This window comes from Hyla sarda, chromosome 10 (genome assembly GCF_029499605.1).
Source record: "Hyla sarda isolate aHylSar1 chromosome 10, aHylSar1.hap1, whole genome shotgun sequence".
NCBI lineage: Eukaryota > Metazoa > Chordata > Amphibia > Anura > Hylidae > Hyla > Hyla sarda.
This window is the reverse complement of record NC_079198.1, coordinates 114,864,615-114,881,625: the sequence shown is the minus strand read 5'-3', so window position 1 is coordinate 114,881,625 and position 17,011 is coordinate 114,864,615. Positions and strand designations below refer to the sequence as shown.

General features: G+C 47.4%; 2 protein-coding genes across 2 annotated transcripts in view; one reads left to right on the top strand and one right to left on the bottom strand.

The window, feature by feature from the left end:
• The window catches only part of LOC130294561 (zinc finger protein 567-like), a 68,639-nt gene that overhangs the window by 16,351 nt on the left and 35,277 nt on the right, over nucleotides 1-17,011 (top strand). The window lies entirely within an intron of this gene.
• On the bottom strand, nucleotides 13,152-14,123 carry LOC130294564 (olfactory receptor 1509-like). The gene has a single exon (XM_056544569.1). It carries the CDS (start codon nucleotides 14,091-14,093, stop codon nucleotides 13,152-13,154), a length of 942 nt encoding a protein of 313 aa, XP_056400544.1. The 5' UTR covers nucleotides 14,094-14,123.

Here is a 17,011-nt window from a genome sequence, read left to right as displayed (position 1 = left end):
TTTCTTATCCGCGAACTTCTTCATGCGTGATGAAGCCTGTAAGAGAGAATTTTGGGTCTCTCTCCATATGATGGAAAGGTCACGAGAAATTTCATCCACAGCGGGCAGACCAGAGGGCAAGGGGGTAGGGAGGGGGGGAAGAGGGTGACGGCCGTACACCACGAAAAATGGGGATTTGGAGGAAGATTCAGAGACTCTGAAGTTATACGAGAATTCGGCCCATGGAAGGAGATCTGCCCAGTCATCCTGGCCTGAGGAAACAAAATGTCGCAAATAATCACCCAAGACCTGGTTAATTCTTTCTACTTGTCCATTGGACTGGGGATGATATGCAGAAGAAAAATTTAATTTAATCTTGAGTTGTTTACAGAGAGCCCTCCAGAATTTAGACACGAATTGGACGCCTCTATCCGAGACGATCTGCGTAGGCAACCCGTGAAGACGAAAAATGTGTACAAAAAATTGTTTAGCCAACTGAGGCGCTGAAGGAAGACCAGGAAGAGGGATGAAATGTGCCATTTTGGAGAATCGATCAACGACCACCCAAATAACAGTGTTGCCACGGGAAGGGGGTAAATCAGTAATAAAATCCATACCAATCAGAGACCAAGGCTGTTCGGGGACAGGCAGGGGATGAAGAAGACCAGCGGGCTTCTGGCGAGGAGTCTTATCCCGGGCACAGATAGTGCAGGCTCGCACAAAGTCCACAACATCCGTCTCCAGAGTCGGCCACCAATAGAAGCGGGAGATGAGTTGCACAGATTTCTTGATGCCCACATGACCTGCGAGATGGGAGGAGTGACCCCATTTGAGGATTCCGAGGCGTTGGCGTGGAGAAACAAAGGTCTTTCCTGGAGGAGTTTGTCTGATGGAGGCTGGAGAAGTGGAGATCAGGCAGTCAGGTGGAATGATGTGTTGCGGAGAGAGTTCAACTTCTGAGGCATCCGAGGAACGAGAGAGAGCATCGGCCCTAATGTTCTTATCGGCAGGCCGAAAGTGAATCTCAAAATTAAATCGGGCAAAGAACAGAGACCACCGGGCCTGGCGAGGATTCAGCCGTTGGGCAGACTGGAGGTAGGAGAGGTTCTTGTGGTCGGTGTAAATAATAACTGGAAATCTTGATCCCTCCAGCAGATGCCTCCATTCCTCAAGTGCTAATTTGATGGCTAGAAGCTCTCGATCCCCGATGGAGTAGTTCCTCTCCGCCGGAGAGAAGGTCCTAGAAAAAAAACCACAAGTGACAGCATGCCCGGAAGAATTTTTTTGTAGAAGAACAGCTCCAGCTCCCACTGAGGAGGCATCAACCTCCAATAGGAAGGGTTTGGAAGGGTCAGGTCTGGAGAGCACGGGAGCCGAAGAAAAGGCAGACTTGAGTCGTTTAAAGGCGTCTTCCGCTTGAGGAGGCCAAGACTTGGGATCGGCATTTTTTTTGGTTAAAGCCACGATAGGAGCCACAACGGTAGAAAAATGTGGAATAAATTGCCTGTAATAATTGGCGAACCCCAAAAAGCGTTGGATAGCACGGAGTCCGGAGGGGCGTGGCCAATCTAAGACGGCAGAGAGTTTGTCTGGATCCATTTGTAGTCCCTGGCCAGAGACCAAATATCCTAGAAAAGTAAGAGATTGGCATTCAAACAGACATTTCTCAATTTTGGCATAGAGTTGATTGTCACGAAGTCTCTGAAGAACCATACGGACATGCTGGCGGTGTTCTTCTAGATTGGCAGAAAAAATTAGGATATCGTCCAGATATACAACAACACAGGAGTATAACAGATCACGAAAAATTTCATTAACAAAGTCTTGGAAGACAGCAGGGGCGTTGCACAGGCCAAAGGGCATGACCAGATACTCAAAGTGTCCATCTCTGGTGTTAAATGCCGTTTTCCACTCATCCCCCTCTCTGATGCGGATGAGGTTATAGGCACCTCTTAAGTCCAGTTTAGTAAAGATGTGGGCACCTTGGAGGCGATCAAAGAGTTCAGAGATGAGGGGTAGGGGGTAGCGGTTCTTAACCGTGATTTTATTAAGACCGCGGTAGTCAATGCAAGGACGTAGGGAGCCATCTTTTTTGGACACAAAGAAAAATCCGGCTCCGGCAGGAGAGGAGGATTTACGGATAAAGCCCTTTTTTAAATTTTCCTGGACGTATTCAGACATGGCAAGAGTCTCTGGGGCAGAGAGAGGATAAATTCTGCCCCGGGGTGGAGTAGTGCCCGGGAGGAGGTCGATAGGACAATCATAAGGCCTGTGAGGAGGTAGAGTCTCAGCTTGTTTTTTGCAGAAAACATCCGCGAAGTCCATATAGGCCTTAGGGAGACCGGTTACTGGAGGAACCACAGAGTCACGGCAAGGGTTACTGGGAACCGGTTTTAGACAGTCCTTGGAACAAGAGGGCCCCCAACTCTTGATCTCCCCAGTGGACCAATCCAGGGTTGGGGAATGAAGTTGAAGCCAGGGAAGTCCAAGGAGAATTTCCGAGGTGCAATTGGGGAGGACCAAAAGTTCAATCCTCTCGTGATGAGATCCGATGCTCATTAGAAGGGGCTCCGTGCGGAAACGTATGGTACAGTCCAATCTTTCATTGTTTACACAATTGATGTAAAGGGGTCTGGCGAGACTGGTCACTGGGATGTTGAACCTGTTGACGAGAGAGGCCAAAATAAAATTTCCTGCAGATCCAGAGTCCAAGAAGGCCACAGTAGAGAAGGAGAAGGCAGAGGCAGACATCCGCACAGGCACAGTAAGACGTGGAGAAGCAGAGTAGACATCAAGGACTGTCTCACCTTTGTGCGGAGTCAGCGTACGTCTTTCCAGGCGGGGAGGACGGATAGGACAATCCCTCAGGAAGTGTTCGGTACTAGCACAGTACAGGCAGAGGTTCTCCATGCGGCGTCGTGTCCTCTCTTGAGGTGTCAGGCGAGACCGGTCGACCTGCATAGCCTCCACGGCGGGAGGCACAGGAACGGATTGCAGGGGACCAGAGGAGAGAGGAGCCGAGGAGAAGAAACGCCTCGTGCGAACAGAGTCCATATCTTGGCGGAGCTCCTGACGCCTTTCGGAAAAACGCATGTCAATGCGAGTGGCTAGGTGAATGAGTTCATGTAGATTAGCAGGAATTTCTCGTGCGGCCAGAACATCTTTAATGTTGCTGGATAGGCCTTTTTTAAAGGTCGCGCAGAGGGCCTCATTATTCCAGGATAATTCTGAAGCAAGAGTACGGAATTGTACGGCATACTCGCCAACGGAAGAATTATCCTGGACCAGGTTCAACAGGGCAGTCTCAGCAGAAGAGGCTCGGGCAGGTTCCTCAAAGACACTTCGGATTTCCGAGAAGAAGGAGTGTACAGAGGCAGTGACGGGGTCATTGCGGTCCCAGAGCGGTGTGGCCCAAGACAGGGCTTTTCCAGACAGAAGGCTGACTACGAAAGCCACCTTAGACCTTTCAGTGGGAAACTGGTCCGACATCATCTCCAGATGCAGGGAACATTGGGAAAGAAAGCCACGGCAAAACTTAGAGTCCCCATCAAATTTATCCGGCAAGGATAGGCGTAGACCAGGAGCGGCCACTCGCTGTGGAGGAGGTGCAGGAGCTGGCGGAGGAGATGACTGCTGAAGCTGTGGTAGTAACTGTTGTAGCATAACGGTCAGTTGAGACAGCTGTTGGCCTTGTTGCGCTATCTGTTGTGACTGCTGGGCGACCACCGTGGTAAGGTCAGCGACAACTGGCAGAGGAACTTCAGCGGGATCCATGGCCGGATCTACTGTCCCGATGCCGGCTGGCAGGTAGTGGATCCTCTGTGCCAGAGAGGGATTGGCGTGGACCGTGCTAGTGGATCGGTTCTAAGTCACTACTGGTTTTCACCAGAGCCCGCCGCAAAGCGGGATGGTCTTGCTGCGGCGGTAGTGACCAGGTCGTATCCACTAGCAACGGCTCACCTCTCTGGCTGCTGAAGATAGGCGCGGTACAAGGGAGTAGACAGAAGCAAGGTCGGACGTAGCAGAAGGTCGGGGCAGGCAGCAAGGATCGTAGTCAGGGGCAACGGCAGGAGGTCTGGAACACAGGCTAGGAACACACAAGGAAACGCTTTCACTGGCACGATGGCAACAAGATCCGGCAAGGGAGTGCAGGGGAAGTGAGGTGATATAGGGAAGTGCACAGGTGAACACACTAATTGGGATCACTGCGCCAATCAGCGGCGCAGTGGCCCTTTAAATCGCAAAGACCCGGCGCGCGCGCGCCCTAGGGAGCGGGGCCGCGCGCGCCGGGACAGGACCGAGGGAGAGCGAGTCAGGTACGGGAGCCGGGGTGCGCATCGCGAGCGGGCGCTACCCGCATCGCGAATCGCATCCCGGCTGGAAGTGGAATCGCAGCGCCCCGGGTCAGTGGATCTGACCGGAGCGCTGCAGCGGGGAGAGTGTAGCGAGCGCTCCGGGGAGGAGCGGGGACCCGGAGCGCTCGGCGTAACAGCCCCTTAGATCAAGAGTTCGGAGATGAGAGGCAGAGGATAACGATTGTTTACAGTAATTTTATTGAGACCGCGGTAATCAATACAGGGGCGTAGAGATCCATCTTTTTTAGCAACAAAGAAAAATCCAGCTCCAGCTGGAGAAGAAGATTTCCGGATAAAACCTCTTTTGAGGTTTTCCTGTATGTACTCAGACATAGCTTGTGTTTCCGGGGCAGAAAGTTGGTAAATCATACCACGGGGCGGTGTGGTACCAGGGAGCAGGTCGATAGGGCAGTCATAGGGTCTATGTGGAGGTAAGACCTCTGCTTGCTTTTTACAAAAGACGTCCGAAAAGTCCTGATAGGCCTTAGGAAGACCTGGCAATGGAGTAGCCATGGAGACCTGGCAGGAAGAAACTGGGTGGAGACATCGCTTGTGGCAAGAAGTTCCCCAACTCTTAACCTCTTCAGGACATAGGGCGTATGGATACGCCCTGAATCCCGAGTCCTTAAGGACCGAGGGCGTATCCATACGCCCGTGGGAATTCCGGCCCCCACCGCTAGCCGGTTGGGGACCGGAGCCGGATGCCTGCTGAAATCGTTCAGCAGGCATCCCGGCATATCGCCCAGGGGGGTCATTATGCCCCCCCATGTCGGCGATCGCCGCAGATCGCTGGACAATTCAGTCCAGCGATCTGCGGCGATTCCGGGTCAATCGGGTCTCCGGTGACCCGGTGACCCGGAATTACTGGCTGTTCGGGGCCGTCTCTGACGGCCCCGAACAGCCAGAGCCTGCAGGGGTGAGGTGGCACTGGTGCCACCTCACGATCGCCCTGATTCGTCGGCCGGATTACCGGCCGACCAATCAGGGCGCCTGCTGCGGGTGTCACTCCCGCACCCGCTCCGCCCCTCTTCCGGAGGACGTGAGCGGTTGCTGGAAGACGACCCCCGGTGCTGGGGACCCCGATCCCCGGCGCCCCTGTTGGGATCGGGGCCCCAGGAGCAGCTGCGGCGGCGGGACTGACCTGCAGCGTCTGGATCGTTGGAGGTGAGTGACAGCCTCCTGCTGTTGCTTAGCAACAGCTCCCAGCATGCAAAAAGGGCATGCTGGGAGCTGTAGTTATGCAACAGCAGGAGGCAGACCACCACAACTCCCAGCATTCCCTTATGGGCATGCTGGGACTTATGGTTTTGCAACAGCTGGAGGCACATTCTTTCTATGGAAAAGTGTACCTTCAGCTGTTGTATAACTACAACTCCCAGCTTGCACAAACAGCTAAAGTGCATGCTGGGAGTTGTAGTGGTGCATCTGCTGGTTGCATAACTACAACTCCCAGCATGCCCGTTGGCTGTCGGTGACTGCTGAGAGTTGTAGTTTTGCAACAGCTGAAGGCACACTGGTTGTGAAACTCAGAGTTTTTTTTTACCTAACTCAGTGTTTCACGACCGGTGTGCCTCCAGCTGTTGCAAACTACAACTCTCAGCAGTCACCGTACACCATGCACCGTACATGCTGGGAGTTGTAGTTTTGCAACAGCTGGAGGCACACTGGTTGTGAAACACTGAGTTAGGTCACAAACTCAGTGATACATAACCAGTGTGCCTACAGTTGTTACAAAACTGCAACTCTCAGCAGTCACCGACAGCCAACGGGCATGCTGGGAGTTGTAGTTATGCAACAGCTGGATGCCCCCCCCCCCCAATGTGAACGTACAGGGTACACTCACATGGGCGGAGGCTTACAGTAAGTATCCGGCTGCAAATTTGAGCTGCCGCAAACTTTCTGCTGCAGCTCAAATTGCCAGCGAGAAACTACTGTGAACCCCCGCCCGTGCGACTGTACCCTAAAAACACTACACTACACTAACACAAAAAATAAAATAAAAAGTAAAAAACACTACATATACACATACCCCTACACAGCCCCCCTCCCCTCCCCAATAAAAATGAAAAACGTCTGGTACACCACTGTTTCCAGAACGGAGCCTCCAGCTGTTGCAAAACAACTCCCAGTATTGTCGGACAGCCGTTGACTGTCCAGGCATGCTGGGAGTTTTGCAACAGCTGGAGGCACCCTGTTTGGGAATCACTGGCGTAGAATACCCCTATGTCCACCCCTATGCAATCCCTAATTTAGGCCTCAAATGCGCATGGCGCTCTCACTTTGGAGCCCTGTCGTATTTCAAGGCAACAGTTTAGGGTCACATATGGGGTATCGCCGTACTCGGGAGAAATTGTGTTACAAATTTTGGGGGGTATTTTCTGCTTTTACCCTTTTTAAAAATGTAAAATTTTTGGGAAAACAAGCATTTTAGGTAAAAAAAAAAAATTTTTTTTACATATGCAAAAGTCGTGAAACACCTGTGGGGTATAAAGGTTCACTTAACCCCTTGTTACGTTCCCCGAGGGGTCTAGTTTCCAAAATGGTATGCCATGTGGTTTTTTTTTGCTATCCTGGCACCATAGGGGCTTCCTAAATGCGGCATGCCCCCAGAGCAAAATTTGCGTTCAAAAAGCCAAATGTGACTCCTTCTCTTCTGAGACCTGTAGTGCGCCAGCAGAGCACTTTTCACCCCCATATGGGGTGTTTTCTGAATCGGGAGAAATTGGGCTTCAAATTTTTAGGGGTATTTTCTGCTATTACCCTTTTTAAAAATAAATTTTTTTTGGGAAAACAAGCATTTTAGGCAAAATTTTTTATTTATTTTTTACATTTGCAAAAGTCGTGAAACACCTGTGGGGTATTAAGGTTCACTTTATCCCATGTTACATTCCCCGAGGGGTCTAGTTTCCAAAATGGTATGCCATGTGGTTTTTTTTTGCTGTTCTGGCACCATAAGGGCTTCCTAAAGGTAACATGCCCCCCAAAAACCATTTCAGAAAAACGTACTCTCCAAAATCCCCTTGTCGCTCCTTCCCTTCTGAGCCCTCTACTGCGCCCGCCGAACACTTTACATAGACATATGAGGTATGTGCTTACTCGAGAGAAATTGGGCTACAAATACAAGTAAAAATTTTGTCCTTTTACCCCTTGTAAAAATTCAAAAATTGGGTCTACAAGAACATGCGAGTGTAAAAAATGAAGATTGTGAATTTTCTCCTTCACTTTGCTGCTATTCGTGTGAAACACCTAAAGGGTTAAAACGCTGACTGAATGTCATTTTGAATACTTTGGGGGGTGTAGTTTTTATAATGGGGTCATTTATGGGGTATTTCTAATATGAAGACCCTTAAAATCCACTTCAAACCTGAACTGGTCCCTGAAAAATACTGAGTTTGAAAATTTTGTGAAAAATCGGAAAATTGCTGCTGACCGTTGAAGCCCTCTGGTGTCTTCCAAAAGTAAAAACTCATCAATTTTATGATGCAAATATAAAGTAGACATATTGTATATGTGAACCAAAAAAAAATGTATTCGTAATATCCATTTTCCTTACAAGCAGAAAGCTTCAAAGTTAGAAAAATGCTAAATTTTCAAATTTTTCATCAAATTTACGGATTTTTCACCAAAAAAGGATGCAAGTATCGATAAAAATTTACCACTATGTTAAAGTAGAATATGTCACGAAAAAACAATCTCGGAATCAGAATGATAACTAAAAGCATTCCAGAGTTATTAATGTTTAAAGTGACAGTGGTCAGATGTGCAAAAAACGCTCCGGTCCTTAAGGCCAAAATGGGCTCCGTCCTGAAGGGGTTAATGTCCACGGTGACCCAGTCGAGGCTAGGCGAATGACGTTGGAGCCAGGGCAAGCCCAGAAGAATTTCAGAAGTGCAGTTGAGCAGCACAAAAAATTCAATATGTTCATGATGGTAGAAACATAATAGAAACATAGAATGTGTCGGCACATAAGAACCATTTGGCCCATCTAGTCTGCCCAATAATCTGAATACTATGAATAGTCCCTGGCCCTATCTTATATGAAGGATAGCCTTCTGCTTATCCCATGCATGTTTAAACTCCTTCACTGTATTTGCAGTGACCACTTCTGCAGGAAGGCTATTCCATGCATCCACTACTCTCTCAGTAAAGTAATACTTCCTGATATTACTGCAGAAACCTTTGCCCCTCTAATTTAAAACTATGTCCTCTTGTGGTAGTTTTTCTTCTTTTAAATCTCCTCTCCTCCTTTACCGTGTTGATTCCCTTTATGTATTTAAAAGTCTCTATCATATCCCCTCTGTCTCTTCTTTCTTCCAAGCTATACATGTTAAGGTCCTTTAACCTTTCCTGGTACGTTTTATCCTGCAATCCATGTACTAGTTTAGTAGCTCTTCTTTGAACTCTCTCTAGAGTATCTATATCCTTCTGGAGATACGGCCTCCAGTACTGCGCACAAAACTCCAATTGAGGTCTCACCAGTGTTCTGTACAGCGGCATGAGCACTTCTCTCTTTTTTACTGCTTATACCTCTCCCTATAGATCCATGAGCACTTATCTCTTTCTACTGCTTATACCTCTCTATACACCCATGAGCACTTCTCTCTTTTTTTACTGCTTATACCTCTCCCTGTACATCCATGAGCACTTCTCTCTTTCTACTGCTTATACCTCTCCCTATACATCCAAGCATTCTGCTAGCGTTTCCTGCTGCTCTATTACATTGTCTTCCTACCTTTAAGTCTTCTGAAATAGTTACTCCTAAATCCCTCTCCTCAGATACTGAGGTCAGGGCTGTGTCAAATAATCTATATTCTGCCTGAGGGTTTTTACGCCCCAGATGCATTATCTTGCACTTATCCACATTAAATTTCAGTTGCCAGAGTTCTGACCATTCTTCTAGTTTGCCTAAATAAATGGTGAACTCCAACACTCATGAGTAGCGGTTGAGTGCGGTAACGTATGGTGCAGACCAGTCTCTCTCCATTGATGAAATGAAGAGAGGTTTGACAAGACGGGTAACTGGAATATTGAATCTGTTGACTAGGGAGGCTTCAATGAAATTTCCTGCTGAACCAGAGTCCAAGAAGGCCACAGCAGAGAAGGAAGTAGTACTAGCGGGTATAGCAATCCGCACAGGTATAGTCAATCGTGGAGAGGAAGAATTCACACCTAGCAACGCCTCTCCTACGTTGACTAGGTGAGTGGGTGCGTTTCTCAGACGCGGAGGACGAATAGGACAGTCTTTTAGGAAATTTTCGGTGCTTGCACAGTATAGGCCCACGTTTTCATTCCTATGGCGAGTCCTCTCTTGCTGGATCAGGTGAGACCGATCCACTTGCATAGCCTCCTCGGCAGGAGGCACAGGAACAGATTGCAAAGGACGTTGGAAGAGAGGTGCCAGGGAAGGAAACCGCCTGGTGTGAACAAGATCCTTTTCCTGACGAAGCTCCTGGCGTCTTTCCGTGAAACGCATGTCGATGCGGGTGGCCAAATGGATGAGTTCAGACAGGTTAGCAGGAATTTCTCATGCGGTCAGGACATCTTTGATGTGACTGGATAAGCCTTTCTTGAAGGTCGCGCAGAGGCCCTCATTAATCCAGGAAAACTCAGAGGCGAGGGTGGGGAACAAGATGGCGTATTCGCCCACTGAAGAACTCCCTTGGACAAGATTCAGTAAAGCAGTCTCAGCTGAGGAAGCCCGGGCTGGCTCCTCAAAGACACTATGTACTTCTGAGAAGGACTGGATTGTAGCAGTGGTAGGATCGTTGCGGTCCCAAAGCGGTGTGGCCCATGACAAGGCCTTTCCAGACAGCAGACTGACCACGAACGCCACCTTAGACCGTTCTGTAGAAATTGGTCTGACATCATCTCCAGGTGTAGGGAACACTGGGACAGGAATCCACGGCACAGTTTAGAGTCCCCACCAAACTTGTCTGGTAGAGACAGGCGGAATCTGGGAGCAGCCACTCGCTGCGGAGGAGATGCAGGAGCTGGCGGAGGAGATGGTTGCTGTTGTTGCGGCAGGAGCTGTTGCAGCATAGCAGTCAACTGAGTAAGCTGCTGTCCTTGTAGCGCGATCTGCTGTGATTGCTGGGCGACCACGGAGGTTCGGTCAGCGGGACCTCAGCGGGATCCATGACCGGATCTACTGTCAGGATCCGGAGTGGTATGCAGGGTAGACACATGTAGTGGATCCTCTATGTCAGTGAGGTGATGACGTGGGCCGTACCAAGGGAACGGAATCTAAGGGGTCACTGGTTTTCACCAGAGCCCGCCGCAAAGCGGGATGGGCTTGCTGCAGCAGGTAACCCCCAGGTCGTTCACCCAATAGCGACTCAACCTCACTGACTGCTGAGTCAGGCGCGGTACAGAAGGACTAGGCAAAAGGCAATACATGCACACTTGCCTGATGAAGTGCCCGCTACGGGCAGGAAATGCGTTGCTTTTATGTGCTTAAAATAAACATCTATATGTATTGAAGACTCCATGAACTTTTATCCCCTGCTGTCCATGCGCCTGCAAAGATCCATGTTTGCTATTTTTCATTGATGCTATTTGGACCGGTGAACCAGGATAGACCGGAGGTTTGTGGCTGCTGACAACCTAACCTGATAATACGCTGTATGGTGTTGTGCCCTTAGCGCAACACATTGTGGTAAGTGTGACCTTTATTGCACTTATTCACTGTCTAAAAACGTATCACACTAGGGGAGCGTGTTCCCTCTTTTTTCTCTTTTGTCTTTGCATAGGGAAAAGGCAAGGTCAGACGTAGCAGAAGGTCAGGGCAGGCAGCAACGGTTCATAGTCAAGGGCAACGGCAAGGGTCTGGATACACTGGCAAAGGACACACGGGAACGCTTTCACTGGCACAAGGCAACAAGATCCGGCAGGGACAGGAAGGGGAAGTGGGTTTATATAGTGTAAGGAGTGCTTGGAACTAATTGGGCCAGGCGCCAATTAATGGTGCACTGGCCCTTTAAATCTGAGAGACCCGGCGCATGCGCGCCCTTGAGAGCGGGGCCGCGCGCCGGGACTGAGTAGGAGGACAGGGCCGGTGAGACACACGGGATGCGATCTGCGGGCGGGCACGTCCCGCCGCGGGGATTGCATCCCCGCCGAGAGACAGAGAGCAGCTCTCCCGGTCAGCGAGTCTGACTGGGGCGCTGCAAGCAGGAGAGTAATGCTGCGAGTGCTCCGGGGGAGAAGCGGGACCCGGAGCGCTCGGCATTACAGCTTTGTTAGGGTTTCATTTTTCTGCAATGAGTTGTAGTTTTGACATATGTGTAGTTCTGGCTTTTTAATCATCACTTTGTATACATTTTTTTCATGTAATATGACCAAAAATCAGCAATTTTAGCATTTGGAATATTTTACGTTTACACTGTTGGCTGTGCAGGATCAGGAATGTAATGTTTAATAGTTCTGACCATTACGTACACGGTGATACCAAATATGTTTATTTATTTTATTTTTTTACAGTGTTTTATTTATATGGGAGAGGGGGTGATTTCAATTTTGGGTTATATTTTTAAAAAACATTTTTTACACACTTTTTTGGTTCCCTCTAGGGACCTATTATAAGCCATCATTGCATTACAGTGATCTATGTTGTTGGCACTTGATTGCTAAAGCCTTTCTAAGGAAGTGTTGCTCTGTCCAACAATTCCTTCACCAGTCATATTTGTTTTTATTGTAAAAATATTGATGTTTGATGGGGTGATTTGTCACCCAAAACTTGGTTTGATTTAACCCAGAAATTATACGTAACTGTGCTTTAGATGGCTAATGCATGTTCGCTTTCAACACTTTTAACTGCATTATCTTAAACCTAAAATAAAAATATTGGTCTGATTAAACCCAGAAAATACATGTAACTGGTTCTTAGATGACTATGTCCTGTTCACAATGCTTTTAATACGTATTTATGAGAAAATACAGGTCAGCCCACTGCTCAGTTTGCTAGGTATTTATAATGTGACAGCTTTTATGGGTTGATTAGTGCACCAACTGTATTGCAGCAGGTGACAGGAGGTCTCAGTCTGAGGTCAGCCCACTTAACAATGCAATAGGAGTTGTACTACACCAACTGTACAGATTTTTGCAGGTAGTGACAGAAGGTCATTTTCTGACGAGTAGTTTTTTCTGTCTCACAGCCCTCTCTCTCTCTTTCTGCTCTCTGCCTGGGAGCAGAATGACACATTAATACAAGCAAAACATTGGATAACCTGGGGTCATGTGATGTGCAAGGTATGCTGGGTATACCCGGAAATCATCTTAGGCTGGGTTCACACTACGGTTTGTAACTATGGTTCCCGTATACAGCTGGGAGTAGGGGTGGGCGGGACTTAATCGCGGCGCCCGCACTCAACCGTATAGGGAGCCGTAGTTAATGTATGTCTATGAGCCGACCGGAGTGAACCACAGCCTCCGGTCGGTTGCTTTTTCGGCCGTATGCGCTTTCCCCGACCGCAGGCAAAAACGTGGTCGACCACTTGCACGAGCAGGAATTTATTTTGTTTCTGGTTGTGAAGGCTGTGTTTGTTTTGTTTACTGGAGAATAGAAACAGGAGAAGCCCTGTTTAAACTTTCTTATGTGTCCCTGTCTCTGACTTTTATTTGCCGTTATTTGCCTGGCTCTATGGAGCTAATCCAACAGTGTTTAGTGTTATATATATTAAACCAGAAATCCCAGTTTAATGTCTTTTTGATCATGAGGTAAGACAGAGACCAAGCACCAGAAGACACACGGGTGAATGTACCGTATATCTCTTTTTTTATTGCGATTTTACGAATAAGAAAACCATTTTTCAGACTCGTTTAACTCCTCTTGCACAGTCTCTTTCCCAAGAATGACTTGATGGCCGCCTTTACCTCCTTGTTTCTCAAGGTATATATGATCGGATTTAATAAAGGTGTCAGCACTGTATAAAATATTGACACCATTTTATCAGCCGCATAAGATACAGAGGGCCTCAAGTAGATAAAAACGCAAGGGCCGAAGAACAGGGTGACCACAATGAGATGGGAGGCACAGGTGGAAAAGGCTTTGCTTGTCCCTTCTGCAGATTTGCTGTTTACTATGGTTCTGATAATCCCTATGTAGGAGATGAGCAAGACGATAAAACACAGGGCAGATATCATGCCGCTGTTTGCCACAAATACAATCTCAATGATGAAGATATCGGAGCAGGATAATACAGACAAGGGATGGATGTCACAGAAGAAATGGTCGATTCTGTTTGGCCCACAGAACTTCAGTTGACAGGTTAATATTATCTGGATGATGGAGTGGAAAAAGCTTACGGCCCAGCACACAGCTTCCAGCAAGTGACAGGTGGTCCTTTTCATAATACTAGAATACCGTAAAGGGTTACATATGGCAACATAACGGTCATACGCCATGACGGTAAGAAGGATGCACTCAGTTCCGGCAAAAAAGTGTAAGAAAAAGAGCTGAGTGATACAGGAGTTGAGGGAGATTGTGTTTTTCTGTAATAGAAAGTCGACCAGCATCTTTGGGACAGTCACGGATGCATAGCACAGGTCTACCAAGGATAACTTGCTGAGGAAATAATACATGGCTGAATGGAGACGGGCCTCAAAATGCACCGTAACTATGATGAGAAGATTGCCGAGCAGTATAAGAATGTAGACGAGGAAGAGGAGGATGAACAGGACAATACTCAGCCTGGGGAAAGTGTCCAGTCCGAGGAGAGTGAACTCCTCCATGTTATGCTGGTGGGTGACATTCATCTTCATCTTGTGTTTTTTTTCCTGTGTCAGAAAAAAAGGGAGTTAAAATTCTCCATGGTATATATTTTCCCATAAATCAGTGATAAGTGTAATAACAGTCATATTATAGGGGCTGTGGTAGCTGAGATCTGCTTTTCTAATCAAACAACTACAGTATATTTATTGGCGGCATGCTACCAATTGTCCTTGTATTTCTGACATGTTTTTTAGCCATCCAATATATTTTAACTATCTATTTGAAATCTACAGTGGAGCTTGAATGCTTGAAAGCTATTGCTCTATAAAAGAACATTGCTGCCCATCTGCAGTTTGCTATCGATCCCCCTGAACAAGCTAGAAGGCTACTAGAATAATAGCTTTACACCAAGCACAAAAAATAGAGCTACAAACTCCAATCTTTATAAAATTACAAATGTTTATTTATAATCTTTTAAAAATGTAATGAAAGGTATTACAAACCATAACACACCAATAAAAAACAACCAGGGGGTTCTGGAAAAAATGCAGTACACACTATAGTACTTAACTACTATAGTGTGTACTGCATTTTTTACAGCACCACCCTTGTTGTTTCTTATTGGTGTGTTATGGTTTGTAATACCTTTCATTACATTTTTAAAAGATGATAAATAAACATTTGTAATTTTATAAAGATTGGAGTTTGTAGCTCTATTTTTTGTGCTTGGTGTAAATGTATAGAGCCCTCCACAGTTTAGGAGGAATTTGTAAAAGTCTAGACCTGCTATAATGCAAGTACGAAGGAATATACAAGGTAAAGGTCTAATGGGACTATTGGTGATATAGAATAATAGCTTGCAGTAGATTTTAAATACATTGGCTTTTAATCATTTACATTAATAATCTAGACCAAAATCTCCCTGATTTGCTGCAGAAATGCTCTGGATTATTTGTCCATTGTGGATGTACCCTTAGGCCAGATTCACAAAAGCAAACTGAACAAACTGTATTTTTGTGTCTGCTTTACAGCCACGTCCTTATCCAAACAACTGACAGCAATGTCTGTATAACACTGAGGGGCGTAGGAACCCCTACAAATCTGGGGGGGGGGGGGCAGCATTTAAGTGGGTGTGGCAATGTGAGGGTGGAGCTACAAAGGGGCGGGATCATTCAATGTCGCATGATTCTATTAAAGGAAAACAGTCATCCTGTTCACCCACACTTATCCAAATACACTGGGTTATAGTGCAGGTGAACAGGAGACCGATGAGGGGTCACTGACTCCTTTACGTACCTGCACTCCGGAGATCTGCTTCCATCTTCCGTGAATTGCGTGCTGGGCCCACAGCTTAATTTGAATCTTAATTGTTGCAGGTCATGTTAGCGCTGCGCCAACTGAGCACTCACGTGACCCGCGAGAATGAATATTCAAAATGAGCCGGTGGGCCCGCCTCCAGTGCACAGTTGACAGACAATGGAATCAGATCTCCGGAGTGCAGGTACGTAAAGGAGTCAGTGACCCCTCATCGGTCTCCTGGTCATCTGCACTATAACCCAGTTTATTGAGTTTAGTGTGGGTGAACAGGATGACTGTTTTGCTTTAAAATTGAGCTTTCGGCTCCCCATTACAGGTGCCATTGAGGAGCAGTGAATTCAGGAGGGAGCAATTCAGGCATGACTGTGGGAGGTCAGGCTCTCTACAGCCTGTGTAGGTGCCATTAAGTCATACAGTGCATACTCCAGAGCTGTGCTCGCTATTCTGCTGGTGGAGTCACTGTGTACATACATTACATTACTTATCCTGTACTGATCCTGAGTTATATCCTGTATTATACCCCAGAGCTGTACTCACTATTCTGCTGGTGAGGTCACTGTGTACATACATTACATTACTTATCCTGTACTGATCCTGAGTTATATCCTGCATTATACTCCAGAGCTGTACTCACTATTCTGCTGGTGAGGTCACTGTGTACATACATTACATTACTTATCCTGTACTGATCCTGAGTTATATCCTGTATTATACTCCAGAGCTGTACTCATTATTCTGCTGGTGAGGTCACTGTGTACATACATTACATTACTTATCCTGTACTGATCCTGAGTTATATCCTGCATTATACTCCAGAGCTGTACTCACTATTCTGCTGGTGAGGTCACTGTGTACATACATTACATTACTTATCCTGTACTGATCCTGAGTTATATCCTTTATTATACTCCAGAGCTTCACTCACTATTCTGCTGGTGGAGTCACTGTGTACATATATTACTTTACTAATCCTGTACTGATCCTGAGTTATATCTTAATTATCAATAGTACTGTATCTGGTACAATCAATTAGTATCTCCTATCAGTACTGCACCATGTATACTCACCCAGAGTATGCAGGTCTTGAGCGGGATGGGCACACTGTTGCGGTGCACCAGCACGTTACTGCTGGTGCACACTGACAGCCGGTGATCCTCCGACCTTGACAATGGCTCCAGCATTGTGACTGAGGAAGAAGTTTGGACGTGGCTCCTGCTCCACATCTGGCAGTTGCTGGGCTTCGAAAATCTTCTCCCATTACTGTCTATATAGGGAGAGGTCATCACAACGTGCCAGGAATACAAACAGATAAGGCTCCTGTCTCGCTGCCTGATCAGAGTCCCCCAGATCGCTCTGTACCACAGACCCCTCTGTCCTCCTCCAGACCCCCTCTGTACTTCTGCTTTGTACCCCAGACTCTTCTGCACCTCAGACCGCTCCATACCCCAGACCCTTCTATGCTCTCCAGACCCCTTTGTACCCCAGACCCCCCTGTCTTCTCCAGACCTCACTGTCTTCTCCAGACCCCCCCTGTCCTCTCCAGACCACTCTGTCCTCTCAAGACCCTCTGTGTCCCAGACCCCTCTGTCCTCCCCAGACCACTCTGTACACTCCAGACTCTTCTAACCTCCCCAGACCCCAATGTATCCCA

Bases quoted from the DNA above. Each gene is read 5' to 3' on its own strand.
- LOC130294564 (XM_056544569.1), bottom strand. From the start codon at position 14,093: ATGAAGATGAATGTCACCCACCAGCATAACATGGAGGAGTTCACTCTC.